The 18,581-nt window shown below is 41.4% G+C and overlaps 1 protein-coding gene across 5 annotated transcripts in view; it reads left to right on the forward strand.

Moving 5' to 3' along the window:
• Window positions 1–18,037, forward strand: part of RBMS1 (RNA binding motif single stranded interacting protein 1) — a 209,189-nt gene extending 191,152 nt beyond the window's left edge. For 3 of the 5 annotated variants that reach the window (XM_075000887.1, XM_075000888.1, XM_075000889.1), the window contains exons 10-15: window positions 2,894–2,944; window positions 6,263–6,367; window positions 6,807–6,830; window positions 7,284–7,364; window positions 8,981–9,063; window positions 15,551–18,037. In XM_075000887.1, coding sequence (XP_074856988.1) covers window positions 2,894–2,944; window positions 6,263–6,367; window positions 6,807–6,830; window positions 7,284–7,364; window positions 8,981–9,058 — 339 coding nt within the window. In that variant the 3' untranslated portion in view covers window positions 9,059–9,063; window positions 15,551–18,037. The remainder of the gene's footprint in view (window positions 1–2,893; window positions 2,945–6,262; window positions 6,368–6,806; window positions 6,831–7,283; window positions 7,365–8,980; window positions 9,064–15,550) is intronic. The other 2 variants (XM_075000890.1, XM_075000891.1) reach the window with 1 other exon arrangement.
• Window positions 18,038–18,581: the final 544 nt, after the last annotated feature.

Below are 18,581 nucleotides of genomic sequence, written 5' to 3' on the forward strand. Positions count from 1 at the left end.
TGTATTTTTCTTTTGAGTTTGTCTTCCTTTTCAATCATTAAAGAGTAGGAGTCCGCTTCTGCAGCTCACTCTGTAGAAGGCAGAGCGAGGACTGGGGAGATCCAGAACCCAGCATGTTAAATACCAAAATTATTCATGCAATTTGAGTGATCTCCTCAGCTGACTCACCCCTTTCATCTGCGTGTATGAGAGTTGCAGAAAAGAGTACAAACACGCACTAGCCAAACTTTAAGAGATCTGGTGTCTTTCAGCAAAATTAACTCCTAAGGACAGGTTTTGCTGCATCTCCAGGAAAAGCATCTCGTTTTCATGATGCAGTATGATCGTGTAAGAGTATGTTCAGCAAGTGTGGATCTGTTATTATGATGTTACTAGTACACATATTATGAAACTGTTTTGGCCAGAAAAAAAACCACTTCCTTCTGCACAGAATTATTCTTTCATTTTCATTTCTGATGAAAGGCACCCACAACCATTTTGAATGGCACAGAGTGTACCGTGTTTAAACTGTTGCAGACTCTAGAATCTGAGCCTTTTGCCACATTTGAAAAAGACAGCTAGTAACAGCTATTTGGAAATATGCAATACCATATGCTGCATATTTGAATAGAAAACAGCCTAGAAAGCCTGCACATTTTGCACAAGTAACTTCTCGTTGTTTCCATGCCAAGTTCCAGTTTTCACATGCAACAAAGGGAACAATCTGAGAGATTCCCTGAAAGATAAGGATTCACTTTGTATTTTAACAAGGAATAAATACTAAAATCTCTGGGATTTTGCAAGATGTGGGTGGACAGACAATTAATGGAATTAATTATAATAATTCTCAGGATTTACAGATTATGAAGGCAGTACCATGATAGCCTCTCCAGGATAACCAATTTTCAGTAGGTAGTGGAAGCACAGCTTAATTAGCCTATTATGGGTGCCCAGAAAAGATTGGAAACCTTCCTCGTTCTATACATTCTGTGACAAAGCTCCTGAGTGTTGGTGGGTCCTGCTCTCAGGTGGATTGCTTGCCTCAGAATTGCACAGCAGCCCTCAGTTTTTGCACATTATCTAGGGCACCAGCCTGCTGTTTGTTGAGTTACTTGCATCATTGGCCAGCCTTGGGAAACCAAATTCCATAGTTTCTGTGGCCTTTCCAGTTGGTACAGGGAAGGCCAAACTCTTTTACCAAAAGGCAGGCCTGGTCCCATGCTGTAATGGGTAGAGGTTGCTGAGCAGAGCGAAGGCCTGCCCTCATCTCCAGGTTCCAGCCCAGGGACCCCATGAAAACAGCTGCCTGCAACATCTCCAATAACAGCCACAGGACAGCTACAATTTCATAGGCCACTTTCTCACAGTCCTTCCCAGCACCTTCCTGACCTGCAGGTTCTTCCTTCTGGTACCTGCTTTGGCTTACTACTCCCATATTCTCATCAGCTCCATCTCTCCTCTGCTCCTTGCGTGTACTCAGTTAACAGTAGAGGAGCCCCTGTTTGATCAGTCTCAACTGGTTCTTAATTGGCCCAAGGCATTCTGATTAGTCCTACTCCCTTGCCTCTGGAAACCTCCTAATTGGTTCCAGGTGTTTTAATTGGCTTGATTGCCCTAACTGATTGTGGCAAGTTCCTGCAAATTCTAGATCAGCCTGTGTTAGTTTACACTGGGAACAGGGAACTATTTAATCTGGGGTTAATGTATTTCCGTTCTATTACTCTCCTGTTTTGGCTGACTCCCTTGATGCTTTTGAAGAGCAGTGGGCACTCTCCAGGGCTCTCTGGTGGGTGTCACCCGTCCCCCCACAGTTCCCTCATGTTAGCCCTTTGACCTTTACTCCTGCCACTATTTTCTTTTTTTTTTTTTTGTCCCCATAATTATTTAGTTTCCTGGGCTCAGTGGATTTTTCCCATAGACAGTAGGGGTTCCTTTAGCTGTGGGTGAGCTTGTGCTCACCCACTTCATGGATCCTAATAGGACGACTCTACTATAGCCTTCTGGCCTGACTCTGGTCCAATACCCTGTTGGTAGGAGACAGAGATGTGACATCTCCAGGCTTATATCCTGCACTGATTTCTATCACACAAGAGTAGAGCCAAGAGTATTAAGTGGTCCTTTAAACCACTTTCTTTCAACTCAGAGAAACAGGCTACCTTAGCACTGTAGGTATAGGTATCTTTTTAAATTGCCCCGCCTCAGTTTTGGAAAGGCTCAGACAAAGTCAAGTGCTCTTTATCTGAAAAAGTCCAAGAGCTGCTTGCCACTGAGGAGAGTGTGCTGGTGAGAACTCCACACTCAATTCCTAGTCTTTGAGAAAACTGTACGCTGGTCTATCTGGAGAAACTCAAGTTTGCTAATCCTTGTGCCTGTAACAGATCGGAGCAAAATTACTGGTATTTTACCCATGGCAAACTAAATAGAAATGTCTGTTGGGCTAGTCAGTCCTTTCATACAATCCAGCGCTTTCTGAGATAGTCTGGTTACTTTTCCCATTGGGACTTCCAAAGAGAGACAGGCATTTCACACTTCAGCTTGAGTGTAAGCTAAACAAATCTGTCCACGAGGACCTTTACAGAGTATTAATAGAGTTTCTAAGATCTGCACTACAAATTAGATTAGAGTGAATAAAACATACTGCTTTGAGAGATGCTCAAAATGTGTTATGTCCATGTCTTGCCTTCCTGCTATGCCGTAGTTTTACTTCTTCCAACAGAGCTAAGGTTTGTAAATAACAGCTGTAATAGGAATCAGTATTTCCTACTCTACGTCAGACAGACGCTGATTTAGTTAAGCAGATGAACATATGAAGGCTTTTTGTGTTCTGTTTGAGAAGAACAATCCTGATATTTAGATGAGTGCATTCCAGAAAAATAGTGTGTTTAGTGAAAATTAAATCTTATTTTCATTCTAGGTTCAGAGTCCTTCCTGGATGCAGCCTCAACCCTATATAATGCAGCACCCTGTAAGTTCTTCTGCTTCCTTCTCCTGTTGTTCTTTTAGGCTGGGTCTACACATGCCCCTTCCTTTTGAAAGGGGCATGTTAATGAGCGGGTTCGAAAGATGCTGATGAGGCGTTGCAATGAATATGCAGCACCTCATTAGCATAATGGCAACCGCAGGGATTTGAAAGTGCGGCTTTTCGAATCGCACGCCAACCATGGAGATGTACCTTCCGAAAGGACCCCCCCAAGTTTTCGAAAGTCCTTCTTCTGATCACAAATAGGAAGAAGGGCTTTTGAGAACTGGGAGGGTCCTTTTGGAAGGTCCCGTCTCCACAGGTGGTGCGCGATTCAAAAAGCCGCACTTTCGAATTGCCGCGGCCGCCATTATGCTAATGAGGCACTGCATATTCATTGCAGCACCTCATTAGCATATTTTGAACCTGCTCATTAACATGCCCCTTTCGAAAGGAAGGGGCATATGTAGACACAGGTTAGTGTTTATCTAGATAGAAAGCACTTGGCAGCTTCGGGAAGATCTCAGACGGTAGGAAATAGATCAGTTCTTCAAGTAATTGTCCCTATCAACCCTGCCCTTCAGGATGTGCACACGCCTGTATGCTCCTGAGCAGGTATTTTGCCAGCAGGGCCTGTTGTTCCACCCCTGCACCCTACACATCCCTCGTACTCAGGTGCAAGGTTATATAGGGAAGACCACACCTGCTGTCATTTCAGTTCCTTCTCAGACACATAGAGCTCGAGATGGAGTGGTGCAGTGCCCACTTAGCTGTGCAGTTTGCTAACTTCTCCTTCTTTTTCCTTAATTTTTCATTTGTTTAGTACCATTTCTGCTTTTCCACCCTCTTCCCTCCACCCCCATACACACCCTTTTTTGCCTGGTTTGGGCCTGTATTCTAACCTGGCTCTCTCCTGCAACTTTTCCTACACTGACATGCTACTCTGTAGCAACTGGCATTCTACCTGCCCCGTTACTTTGGGCAGACTCCAAATCTCCTTCAAGTGTAAGACCTACACTGGATTCAAAGGGAGATCTAAAAAAATGGAGAATAAACTAAAAGTCCTTCTGATGGAATGTTCTCTGAGACTTTTGGAGTTCGAGTCCCTTTCCTCCCTTCCTTACCACTCAGTACATCAACTACAGCTCCTCAGAGCTTCCTGGTGATAAAGATTGCAAAGACCCTGCAGAGTCTTCCAAAAATGGAGGGGGAGGGGGAGAGATGCTGACACCATCCTCCCTGCCTTTCTCCGGAACAAGAAAGTGAGAGGGGGAAGAGCCACCCCCTTCAGCTGGGATTTAGGTGTCCTCTTGTCTGCTCTCTAGTAAATCCTGGCACTGGCTTAAAAGAAATTGCTGAATACTGGTGAGCATCCAGTAAGCAACCTCAAGTGGCGTCAGAGATGGTGCTAGACTCTGTGCTCCTGAAATATGAGGGCTTTTTGGATAGGAAGTCATCCAACTCCTTGGTTCTGTCTTGCTCAGCTCCCAAAGTTCAGACCACCAAGGAACATTATCCAAACCTCTCCTTTCAGAGATACGAGCGGCGGGGATTTCCCTCCAGCACCCATTTAACATTGACAGGATTAAGCCCTTTAGGGCTTCTTCTAGACATTCTGCATTTATCCCTGCACCCCAACTGTCTCATCCCCACACCTCCTCCTGCTGCAGCCCAAGCCTCTGCTTTAGCCTGGGTCCCCAGCCTTGCCCCCTGGACCTCTCCTTTTTGGCCCAGCATCAGAACCTAGGCAAAGCTCAAAGCCTCAACACCCCTCTCTTCTCGAGAGGTGGGTGCGGGGGGCGGGTATGGTCCCTGACCCCCCCTTTTTTTTTTCTGGGGGTCAGTGGCAGCTGATACTAAAAAGGTTCCCACCCCCTGTTATATACACTGGCTTGTGCTTTAATGTATGCAGTGCCATGGTGGACAAAAAAGTATATTTTCAAATCTACTTAGAAAATTGCCTTGACTTTAATTAACCTCCGTATGTAAATTTTGGCAACGTGTTTTCTGTATGTGCAGTCACAAGAGATGGTATTGAATGCTTACATTCTTTCAATACAATATGCCCACTTGCTGCAGATTTCTTTTAGGTGTGTCCTTAATGGAGGCAGCTGATTTTATTTACACCCTTTGCCAATATAGAATTTTGAAGTTATAAACAAGAAAGCAAGCCTATAAGTTATGCTGTGAGACATGCCAATTAACAGGTTATCATGTGAGTAGGGATATTTCATTTACAGGTATACAATTCTAGCTATGATCTCATTGAAATGAAAGATGTAGATGCGTGGTTTCTCAATTTTGGTCTTGGACCTCTACGGAAACTTGTGCTTTCCTCTCTCATTCATTTGCTTTGCGCAGATGCTTGCAGTCTGCAGAACAGGAAATTCTTGCAGTGTTTGTGCCTGTGACTCACTTCATCTACACTGGTCACATGGCTGTTTTTCCAGCTACACTCAGTATTTTATAAAAACTATAAGACCTGCTATAGAAAGAATAAATTATGCATTCAAAAGCACTGACTTTTGAGTATGCTATAATTATTTCTAATAATTTTTAGCCTAAACCACTTTTCAGTCATGTGCCTGCATATGCACCACATACAGTATGTTTATAAACCTGATTTTACAGGCACATCTTAGGGTAGAAGTCAACCCCATCTGCCTCTGTCCGTCTAAGTTAACTCACAGGTGTTCTGAAGAGTTTTCCAAGCACCTGTACAGCAAGCGAATATTTGGCAACTCACATCCCTAAAATCTCTGTCTACTGTACTTACGAAGATGGAGAGATGTGACACCAGTGTGGTAATCTGATCTTATTAGACTGACTCTCTACAGAAGAAATGGAATTTACAATGTTCTGCCAACATAGGCCTCTTGTGCTCGTGCCCTAGTGAAACTGTTGCTTCCCTGAGCAAAAGGTACATTGCCTCACTCAAAAGTGTGAAACTTGCCCAGGTAGTCATGGGAGTCCATCATTGATTGCTGCTGAGATTAACAGTCTCTTTCTAAGACAGTGGCATGTGAAAGATTTGCAAGTCTATGCATTGTACCCCATTTCTGGTAGGTAGTTGAGCATTTACTCAGTTTACAAATCCAGATTGGTGCAAGTATATAAATTGGGGCTGTAAAATGGAGTAAAATCCTTAGGCTCTGTAGGACTAGTTAGTGTTTGGACAAGTTGTTGTGGGCTAGGGAACACCCTGCTGGTATAAGCTCTTGGAACTAAAGCCCATATTTTATATGCTTGAACCAAAGCAAAAGTATAATTAAAATCTGAAGTGTTTTGTTCTTAAACTTGCTTGTTTTCTTTCTGTCCTTGTAGCTATTGACTCCCTCCGTGGACCACACCATGCCACTACAGCCTGCGCCCATGATAAACCCACTGACACAACAGATGAGTCATCTTTCATTAGGCAGTACTGGAACAGTATGTGGCAATTTAATATAAGGCGCAGCATATACAAAGTAAAAATGTGTATTGATTACAATGTCTGTGTAATGTACATGAAAACCAGCCCACTAACTTCCCCCCTCAGTTACAATGTACGTAGCTGTTTCCACACTTCAGTGCAGATTCTTTATGGCAGAAGTGTAAGCAGACAAGCTAGTATAGAAGTGTGAAATGCACTCCAAGTGCATGGAACAAAGCAGATGAGAGTAGCCCAGTTTAATCGATTTTAATTCAACAACCAGCCTTGAAGCAGAAATAATAGTGCTGAGTTTACTCTGCATGATTCTTATAAGAAGACATTTGATTTGCTAAAAATTACTCGTATCTGAATATAAAATTCTATGCAGTGTTATATCTAGCATACCAAATGCTAGTTTGAGATAGAAAAGTACCGATATCAATTTATTTCATACAGGTGATTGAAGAGACCCGTCTGGTGGTAATTTTTGCTCATTATTGACTTAAGCTGAATTTAAAGCACTGACCTAAAGGAACACCACAAGCTTCTTAGTTTAAACTGTATTCCTCCTGGAAACAAATACACTAAATTAATGAAAAATGCATGGCATGCTTTATTTAGATAGTCTGGCCTCCATCACTGTAGTTTCGTGACACTTCTCATATCTAAGTGTATTTATTCAGACTGGAATTCTTTTGGGGAAGAAAATATTTAACCTCTTTGTTTCTGAAGGCCAAAGTTGAGTTCATGTAATAACACTGCTCAGTTGAATGCACTTCACCTCTCTGCACTGTTTCTTTTTTTTTTATTTTAGATGTAGCTTTTTTAAATCCTCTTCCCAACCAGAGCACTTAAGTATGTATTTAAAAAATCATTAAGGGGTATGTGTCAGATTTTATTTTAGCTGAATGTATTGTCTCTCTGTCTTTTTAGTACATGCCAGCCACAACAGCTATGCAAGGAGCCTACATACCCCAGTATACGCATGTTCAGACAGCAGCTGTTCCTGTTGAGGTTGGTAAATTTCATAAAAAGTGGGCTATTACAGCCAAAATTGTTACCAGCAAAAAAAAACAAACAAAAACAAAAATAAAACAGAGGAAAAAAATGTTTCATTATGCATGACCTTGGAGTAGAAGTGAAGTTCAATAAAACTACTACCTTGGCATTATTTTCATTAATAAATGTACTGCGTCAATGTGAACTTCAAATAGGTCTTCCATCCAAGCTGCGACTCAGCACTGCTTAACTTATGAGAAGTGACTTCATGTTGCATTTCCAGATGGAGTGATACCTTTGACCAGTTTTAGTCTCTCTTTGGGCACTCTTGCATGATTATAGGCCTGTAGTTCTCAGGGTGTAGTCGCACTATTTAAACAACTCCTGTCCATCAGCCACATCCTCAGCGGGGCGAGCTGAACTTTGGCCCCTGCCTAGACTCCTGATCTGTGACAAAAAATGAGGTGACAGAGAACAGCTTGTTCAAATTGAAGTATTATTTATTGATCACTAGGAAGGAGAAGGGTTAAGGAACAAAACACATTTACATGTATTATCTGACCTAAACCTTAGCATTTCCTTGTAAGTTTATATAGTTTATTCCAAGTGCCCCCAGCCCTGGAGCTGGGTAAGTCAGACTGAATCTTGCAGCCTCTTATTCCCTAGCCTGTTTGTGTTATCTCCCTCTGCCCCCACCCCATAGCTTCCAAGCCGTCATTTGTCCATTTCAGAGTCTGTCAGAGACACTTGACCCTAATCAGTGTGGTTTGCACCCCTCACTCAGAGTCAAACTTCCAGCAGTGGATTCATTGTATTTTCCTTTTGAGTATCAGCCATTGAATTATGGAGTGGTGTCATAGCAGTGTAGGTCTCATGATATCAAAGTGAAAAGATGGGTCAAATAATACCTTTTCTGGGACCAACTTGGTGAGAGAGACAAGCTTTTGTTGACCTGAAGAAGAGCTCTATATAAGCTCAATAACCCCTTTGTCTCACCAATGGAAGATACTTCCTCACTCACTTGTGTCTACCGCAATTGAATTAGCCTTTGCCTGGCTGCTGGAATATGTTGTGAGAGCTCCAGCTGAATTAATCCTTAGTGTCCCAGAAACCCAGCCACACGAAATGCTTGAGCATATACATGCAGAATTTGTGAGAATACAGAAGTCTCCTGTGATCTTCATACTGATTGTAGAACAAAGATGGTGACTTGTAGTCTACGCAAAACATCAGAATTTATTCACTCTTTTTTTATGTTTGTGTGGTTCTATTCAGTTAATTGCATCACATTGTCTATTTATTGCTGTAGCAATTTAGGAAATACAACATGTATTGATCATTTTAAGCTTCATTCAGTTGTCTGCTATAAATAAAAATTAAGGCCGAGTTTTAATGGTTTTTGGACGCATCAAATTGGAAGTGCCCAACTTTAGAAACCATAAAGAGGGGCCTGATTTTTTTAGAAGGAAAAGAGGATGGATAACGCTTTCTGAAAGCCAGACCCCGTCAAGTCTCTCAAGTTGGACAACAAAATAGAGAGGCATCCAAAATCTCTAGTCACTTTGGGGAATCTAGACATGAGCTAGTATTGCTGGACATCAAGTCTCAACCTCTTTTTTCCACTTTTACAGGAAACTAGTGGTCAACAGCAGGTTACAGTAGAGACATCCAATGATCATTCTCCATATTCGTATCAGCAAAACAAATAACTGAGGTAGGGGCTTGTCCTGTAACTCTGAAAAGACATTAATTCAAAACTAAATGTATAATGTAGTTTAAAAATATGTATAATCTAATAAAACTGTTAATGACTCAGGGCCAGAGCCTGGCAGAGGTCTGAGTTTTGCAAGAGTATGAAATTAGAAAAACAAAAAATAGAGTAAAAGCGTTGGGGATTAGGCCCTTAATGAATTATCTGTCATAGTTTATTAGTAGTTTTTCTGGCTCATGATTGCATGCTTTTCTCCCCTAAGTTGTTCATGTTGAGACATCAGTGCTTCCATCCATGGCAAGCAGCTTTCCCACGGAGGAGTAGCGCCACCCCTGGTGGAACAACGCAATGAAATCTCCCCAAGAAAATCTGTTTTGCATTTCACGTGTACTGACTCTCCTCTCACACCTTTTAACACAGTAGGAAGGCCAGCAGTATTAGACTTAGCTATCTCCCTCCTTTTCATAGAGTACATGCCATTTGCCTTCCTCAGTAAGTCACTCATTTGTTTAGCCTGTAACATGCAACACAGCTTTTATAGCTCTCCACCATTGAAGTGTTGTTTGCATCCACCATTTCCCCAGCATTCCATTTTCTTCATTCCATCCCTCCAAGACCTAAGCATCTGGAGCTAAATTCTTTAGTTTGTCCCCACACCTCACCCCTCCAGTGATGGTGGACTCTACGCATCAGTTGCATACACTTTAATAAAGTTTTGCAAGACTTCACCCAGAAAGACCTTCATTCAAACCTTAGAGAGTGAATCTCTTGCTGCTTTGTTTCTGTGTCCCAAAAGGTTAATAAAAGTTGATTTCTGTAGCTTTCATGACACAGAACACAGAGTGCACCAACAGTTTCATGATTGTGCACCTTCTGCATGTCTGAGCCTCGTCTTCTGAACCAAATCCTGTTTTCCTAGTGCACATTCACATATATACAGATGCATCTTTGCTTTTTCAGGTCAAGTATGTTCTGCTTTAACTGATAAAAACACTCTCATCGTAGGGTATTACGTTCAATTATTTTTGTATTCCTAAGAAGTCTGAAAATTGTCATATAAACAAATTCAGTAACTGAGCACATTCTGCATGTAATGAATGTGCTGGTGTATGTTATTTTACACTGTCTCCTACAGGAATCCCAAGTAAACGGGCCTGGCACATCTCCATTTTTCCTTATGGGGCTGAGGGGGCCTGAATTCTACATTTCTTCATTACTCAGACATGTTCTGTGGACTGTTGCTCGAACATGGTCCCTGCATGGTCCCAATTCAGCATGGAAAATCCATGCTGCAGTGTGTCAGCATGGTTCAAATGCATGGCCTTGTCCTAAGCCACCTCTGTGGGCATGTGCAGATTGCTGCCACTGCCGCTTCCAAGCTGTGATCCATGGCCTACAGAGAAGCAAAGTTCTGCTCCTCATAACCAATCCCTAGCAACAGATCAGTATTATCTCCACTCATTTGGGGCTTTGCATGCTCACAAAGCAGAGGAGACAATATTTGGCCTCTTGAAGAGATAGTAAAACTGCTACCCAGTTTCTTAAGAGATACATTATAAAAACCCCATTGGAAACACTGTCTTAAAAGTCAATATTGTGTTAACGTAATTCCGTAAGAAATATTGTTCTTCTTTGAGAACAACAAGTCCTGTGGCACCTTATAGGCTAACAGATATTTTGGAGCATAAGCTTTCGTGGGCAAAGACCCACTTCATCAGATGCATCCCAGGTCTGCTGTGCTTGGGCCATTCTTGTCTTGGACTGCTGGGTCCTGAACATTGTAGGAGTGATGAATGCATCTGATGAAGTGGGTCTTTGCCCACGAAAGCTTATGCTCCAAAATATCTGTTAGTCTACAAGGTGCCACACGACTTCTTGTTGTTCTCAAAGAAGAACAATGTTTCTTACGGCATTACATTAATGCAATGTTGACTTTTAAGACGGTGTTTCCAATGGTGGTTACTATAATGTATCTCTAAGAAATTGGGTAGCAGTGTGATGTGATGTGTAGATGTATCTGATGAAGTGGGTCTTTGCCCACAAAAGCTTATGCTCCAAAATATCTGTTCATCTATAAGGTGCCAGAGGACTTCCTGTTGTTCTCAAAGATACAAACTATCACGGCTACCTCTCTGATACTTGTTCTTCTTTGAGTGATTGCTTATGTGCATTCCAGCAGGTGGGCACACACCACTTGCACAATCATTGGAAGGTTTTTCTCCTAGCGATACCCAGCTGTGGAGTCCCCTGGAGCGGCACCTGCATGGAACAGTATATAGGGCTCAGCCAACCCTCCACCCCTTCAGTTCCTTCTTACTATCAGTGGTGGTTGTTGGAGCACTTGTTTTCTTCCTCTGCAAGACAACCCTAGTTGTGTATCTTCCTGTTTTCATGTTTATACTTAGCGGTTATTGTTAAGACTTTGATGGCTGATAAGTTTAGTTGGGGTATGGGGTTCTCTTGTACACACCTTTTCTTCATTTTTTGTTCTCTGCTTGAATTTCCCCATAGGGAGTGCAGTGGGGGTTTAAGAACTGTGCCATTTGTGGCACGGCTAAGCCCAGAAAGGATCCGTGTGCACCTTGCTTCTAGTGTTTAGATGCAGGGCACTTAACAGATAAGTGCAGCATTTGTAGGAGTTTTAAGCCCAGGACTAAGTGGAAGAGAGATCAGAACTTGAAATTCCTACTGAAGGAATCAACAGTTCAACTCGTGGAGCTATATTTGGTACCATCCTCCTCAGTGTGCAACATGCTGGCCTCAGTGGGGAGTGCGCTAGCTTCAGTGTGCAACACTGTGGCAAAAGGAGTGGAACAGCCGTTCTTTGCCCACAAGCCGGGGTACGATCATCTCTACGCCCATCCCCCACCCAGGTCACTCTTGGGCAATGCTGTTAACCACAAGGAGCAGCAGAGGCAGCTGAGGCCAGCCCCTAAGAACAAGGATTCCAAGAAGCTTGGCCCTCTTTGGCCATAAGGTCTATTTTTGACTGGGGGATAGGGAGCTCCAGCTTCTCACTTCAGATCATCAGGCACTGTTTAGTTGCTGCTCCTATAACTTTTGGCACATGTTGTCAAAATCCCAGGAACGGCTCACTGTGGACTCACACCCAGAGTTCACGGCAGTCCAGAGAGAGGGCAAGATGGTGGCCTTTGCCTCCACCCAGGTGGCACTGGATTCAGCAGATTTGGCCACTATATCAGTGGCCACAGCCATAGCCATGAGGCAAAATGCCTGGCTCCAGCTATCTGGTCTCCGGTGCAGGCTGCCACTTAGAATTTCCCATTCAACTGCATGGGCCCGTTTTCTGATAGGATGGACACCACACCACACAATCTTAAGGACTCACAGGCAATTCTTACGACACTCGGTCTACATATGCTAGCACCTCAGTGCAAGGCATTTAGGCCTCAAACCTCCCTCACGTTTCTTCCCGGGCCCCTCCTCAGCAGGACCACTCCTGCAGGGAGGTCAGAAGTAACCGCCACAGATGGTCTACCCACTCTTATTCAGGCAAGGGCCAAAGTGACTCCAAGCCACCCCATATCCCCAAAACCAACTTCTGAAGGTGTGCCCAAGGATGAAACATCAGTTCAGTTCCCAGATCTCTTCCCCCCCAATCCCATTTCACAATTGTGTATCCCAGGTCTGCTGTGCTTGGGCCATTCTTGCCTTGGACTGTTGGATCCTGAACATTGTAGGAGTGGGATAGTCCATCCAGTTCTCCATCCTCCCGCCCTTCTACCTACCCACCTTCTTTGTGGCCTAAGGTGGTCTCCCACTTCCATGTTAATTATGATTTTTTTCCTACCCATGTTCTTCCCAAACCAAGATGCCATTTCTAGGAGCAGGCCTTGTACTCTCAGGATCTCAGGCACTCCCTGGCTTTTTACATTGAATGCACTAAGCGGTTTCATAAATGACGACAGCTTTTTACTGCAATAGCGGAATGGATATGAGGGCTGCATCTTTCTTCCTGGATCACGTCCTGCATCAGGACTTACTATGGCCTGACCAAGCCCCAGCTCCAGGCCTGATATCTCATTCCTTGAGAGTACAGGCTTCCTCAGTAGCATTCCTCATGCAAATCCCCATTCAGGAGATTTGCAAGATTGCAATATGGTTCTCCATTCACACATTCATGATGCACTACACCATCTGGCAGCTGGCCGGGAATAATGCAGCATTCAAGAAAGCCATTCTCCAAACAGCAGTGCATTGAGCTCTGACCCCTCCTCCAGGTACACTGCTCGCATTTCATTGGAAAGCATATGAGCACTCAAAGAAGAAAAAATGGTTACTTATCTTTTATAACTGCTCTTCAAGATGTGTTTCTCGTGTCCATTACAAATCCCACTCAACTTCCCTCTGTCAGACATATCATCAAGAAGGAACTGAAGGGGTGGAGGGTTAGCTGAACCCTAAATATGGTGCCATGCAGACACCATTCCAGGGGGCTTGACAAGCCAACCCAGTGAGTACTGCTAGGGTTAGAATCCTTCTGATGATCATACATGCAGCATGCATGCACCTATTGGAATTGATGCAAGCAACACATCTCAAAGCATAACAGTTACAACAGGTAAATAACCATTTCTTATTAGTGTTTTTGTGCACTGCGAGTCACTATGGTCCCTATAAATAATGAATAGCAGGACATACAGGGTTGTTAATATTGCATAACTGAATCCGCAAAATAGTGTTCTTCCCGATTAAATCACCAACAGTAATTGCTGGCGGTTTGTTTGTTTGTTTTTAAAATCACATCAGCATTTGATACAGGTACTTCCCATTCTAAGTGTAGGCATAAACTGTGGTGTCTCAGATAGAATCATAGAGCTGGAAGGAATCTCAAGAGGTCAACAACACTTCAATTTTCCCAACTAAACAAATACAATTCTTTCAATTTTCCCTCATAGGTCATGTTTTCCAGAGGTGGAAAAAGCATCCAAAAAGTTACTTAAGTAAAAGTGCAGCTGCTTTCACTTCTGGATACTTGAATACAATCTAAATATGATGTGTACTTTTTTCTCAAGTAGTTTTCCAGCGGGACACCAGTACTTGGTGCTTAAGTATATCTCTCCCCCGACCCACCAGCAGGTGCACTTTTACTCAGATAACTTTTTGGGTACTTGTTCCACCGCTCATGTTTTTTAGACATTGAATCATTTTTGATGCTTTTTTCCAAAGGTAGGAAAAAAGTAAGCAAAAAATTACTTGAGTAAAAATACAGCTGCTTTCCCTTCTGGATCCTGGAGCACAAGCACTGTGTTTCATGGGTGCCTGCACATTTTACTCAAGTTGTTTTCCAGAGGGACACTGATTACTTGTACTTAAGTATGCCCACCCACCCACAAAAGCAGCTGTATTTTTGCTCAAGTATCTTTCTGGGTACTTTTTCCACATCCACTCACGTCTAGACATTTTTTTAATCTGTCCACCTTTTTCCTGAAAAATGGCACCCAGAACTGGACACAGTGCTCCAGTTGAGGCTAATCCCTGCAAAGAATTACTTCTCAGGTCTGACTTAGAACACTTCTGTTAATACAGTCCATGCTGATGTTTACAGATTTTTTTTTTTTAATGTGGTTACTATTGGTAAATGCTGACTTTTTAAATGGTGGCCACTCTTTTCTGAGGGTCACAATGCATTTTTGAGACTATTACGATAAATGTTAGTGCCAAGGCTCTTTTAAATAAGTAATAAGTGACAGCTAGCACATTACATTAATTACAGCAATTGAACAATGCAATTGTTCTCCTCCTGAACACATTCTTTTGAGTCTAGGGATTATACAACTTATCTAAAAGTTAGAGGTGTTTTTAAAAGACATTTTGATTCTTTAAGACAAGGGCTTTAATGTAATGGTTGTGAAAGTCATGAACGTGTATTCTCTAAAGTAGTGTGCTTGATCTTGTCTTAGGGCATGTGACTGTGAACTGAAGAGCTCGAAAAATTGGCTGTAATATTTTTGGTTCAGCTCAGTACCCAGAGCCGTGTAAACGTTCTCCAGATGGGGCTGCTCTAGTGCCCATTAAAATTTAGTGAAACAGTTTCTAGGAGCACTGAGCATTCAAACAGTCTTCTGTGGGATTGAGCTCAGTTCACTGCTTTCACTTTTTGTACCAATTACTTGATTTTAAAAAAAGAGAGCGAGAGAGAGAAAAACAGGAGTTTGAGTATAGGGTTGCATTGCCTACGCATGGCACAGGCAGAACTCCCATTGGGTGATCAGTGAACTTGTTTGTAAGGGGAAAAACCTGTAGAATAAGACTGTAATTAGGCAAAGCTATCCAGGCAAGTACTGAGCAACTTCAAATCCCAGGGCACTTGGAACGTCTCTGATTAGTTCTCAGGTATGCTCATGGGTTCACTTGGTAATCTCAAAAATGTGTTTGAGGTAAGAGACAGTTGAGTTCATAGATGGCTTGAATAGATGACTGAACCCAAAAGTAACTTTGCTACAGCCGTGATGTTTGTCTGTTGCAGATGTCCAGTGTTGACCTTGCCTGGAGAAGGGTGCAAAGGCTGAAACAATCGTGGATTTTACTGATCAATTGTGCTTTAGGAATTATTGACAGTTTTGCACAGGTTCTTGAAAAACGTTATTTATAATGAAATCAACTAAAACTATTTTTGCTATAAGTTCTATAAGGTGCATAAAATCCCTTAAATTCATCTAGTAGCTGTTCCTGTGAACAGGTTTATTTTAGTAAGAAAATTTTTATCAAGTGTTATGATGCATTTTTTTCCCCCAAATTTCTGGGTATGCACAGATGACCATGAAGACTTATTCATGTGCATGGCAGAATTTGTGTTTTGTTTATTTTTTTTTTGTTTTTTTTTAATTGTATCAAATGGATTTTCTGATGTTTTAAAATAGTGAACTGATGATCTTAGCTTGCTGTGTGTGTGTTGCTACAGTGCAGTGTTGCAGTTGGTGTCTCTTCTCTTAGCTTTCTGTTTCTCTTTTAACGTAGTGTGAAGTGTCTTATCCTTTTTCTATAAATTCCAATTTGCCTTAAATCTTTCATGCTGTAGCTGTTTGAGTAAGTAGTCCAAACTAATGGTGTAGAATGCTTTGACCAAATGAGCTGGTCTATTATGCCTTGTAAAACAGCAGCATAGGGCTTTTAAAAGGTAGTCAGTAAAAATTGCTGAAAATTTGGCTTTTTTTAAATGTGTAGTAGGTGTTTTTAATGATTTTTTTTCACATAATATGTAAGGTAGTGAAATGCAGGAGGGGAAAAATGTTTTGTGTGAAACACATTTTCTGACTGGGGAAATTTTAATAGGATAAATTGTTTGTAAGGCCATATGCCAATAGTTTCCTCTGATAGTTTGAATGATTTAGGAACTCTGCTGTATGATGCAATGTAAAATCTTTTTTTGCCTTTTTTCAAAAACTAACTTGATGTTCTAGTTTTAGTGTAGGTAGAGTGGGGAGTTTTGGGGTGGGAATATCACAGAATGTTTTTGTCCTTCCTTTATACTAATGATAGTGCTTTAGAATGATGATTGTGCTGAGACCTAGCAAACAGAAAATTTGCTATTACAGCAAAATGGCAAAAGCTAAGGACTTGTCTTCAAAAATAAGCTGAGATGTAAGTAGACACATAAATGATTGGGTACTAGCTCTCTATAGTAGGTAAATAAAAATAAAGACTTGGCACTTTTAAAGGTAACTTTACCAAAGAACAAAGAGCCAGTAACCAATAATTCTGATTTGTCTCAGCATTTACGTCTTCTGTACTCTTTATTTTTGCCGGACCAGTTTGCGGTTAGGAGAATGTGCCTTTTTTTGTACATTTGCATTTAGGTTTTATAATTTTAATTGATGTATGGACACAAAAAGCATGAAGGAAGACTTGGATCCAAGCAGTGCCACACTTTACATCATCACTACAAGTGTTAAGTGTAAAGAAAACCAATTTTGAAACTATGAAATTCCTGATTCATAAATACACAGTTATTTGTATTTTACGTATTAGATAATCCACTGCTATTAAAGCTCTTTTATTATGATGGCATATATTTTAAATCAAATGATAAATTAAGTTGTCTTCCAAAACTGTGTACTTGTCTGGTCAGCTGTATATGATCAGTTATCTACCTCAAAGTTTATTTCTTTTTGTATTGGGACAGGTTGCTGGCCCTCCCTGTTTCCACAGACCAAATCATCCTGGCTCAGGAGCTAGGGCTAAGCAGTTATTTCATTCAAGTATTTTTAGTTTTTTAAATTGTGTGAGTATTGGAGTATAGATGTCGGTGACATTTCATAGTTTCAAAAGTAATTGCTGCTCTGAGAAGTGTAGATTCTAGTGAATTACATAGTCATAAGAGATGTTTGTGTTTTTTTCTTTTTCTTTTTAAAAAAAAAAAAAAGTTGTGGTATCATTGGTTCTATGCTCCCTGGAATACTACTGCTTTGTAAAAGTCCAGACTTCCTGCAGCACCTTCCCTGTATCTGATATATTGCCATTCTTGGATCTCTCACTACTTGATATTTTTTGCATTTGTTAAAATTGCAGTATGATAGCTGTGTTGGAGGGAGGGAAGAGCTGCTGTCAGAAACGTCTGAACTAAGTGCCATACTCATTGTCTGGGTAAGATTTGGGAAATTTAACCTCTGTACATAAAGAAATAATCAGTTACTTAAACATCACATAGTAGACAGCCATTAAATTATAAAAAAAATTAATTTATGAAGAAAGACCTTTTGTACAGATTGAAAAAAAGATTTTCATAGAGATATCTATATGATCAAGAGAGTTAATTTTTTATTTTTGTTTTTCTAGTGCCACAAACTTGCCAGTGGTAACTTATTTGTCCGGTTCAAGATAACTCTTTATTTTTGTTTCCTAGAACTTGTTGTTAAACGCCAAAAGACATTTTTGAACTGTACAATTGATTAGATTGTTAGCTTTTTTCTGTTTTATTTCTTTTGAAAACTTTTGAATAAAAAAGATTGAAAAAACAAAATTGTCTTGTTTCTCTTCAGTTCTTACTATATCTGTGGGACAGATGAACCCCAATCAGCTTATGCTGAAACCTAGGTGTTTCTTCATGTTGAAATGCTCAAATTTGGATTCCACTTCTCAGAGGCTCACCTTCCTTCCCAAATGTTTCATTAATAGAAAACAGGAAGTAATTTATTTTAACAGTTTTATCACATATCTGATTTGAATGCAAAAGCTGTGTTCTGTTTCACCTCAGTCCAGGCCTAATGGTAATAGTAAATTCAGGCTTAGCTGACTTTATAAGAAAACTGCAAGCAACATTGGGTTTAATAGTTAAGAAAAGAAGAACAGCCATGCTGGGTCAGACCAAAGGTCCATCCAGCCCAGTATCCTGTCTGCCAACAGTGGCCAATTCCAGGTGCCCAGAGGGAGTGAACCAAACAGGTAACAATCTCTCTCCTGCCATCCACCTTCAGCTTCTGACAAACAGAGGTTAGGAACACCATTCCTGACCCATCCTGACTAACAGCCATTAATGAACCTAACCTCTGTGACTTTAT

The sequence above is a fragment of the Carettochelys insculpta genome, chromosome 8 (genome assembly GCF_033958435.1).
Source record: "Carettochelys insculpta isolate YL-2023 chromosome 8, ASM3395843v1, whole genome shotgun sequence".
Taxonomy (NCBI): domain Eukaryota; kingdom Metazoa; phylum Chordata; order Testudines; family Carettochelyidae; genus Carettochelys; species Carettochelys insculpta.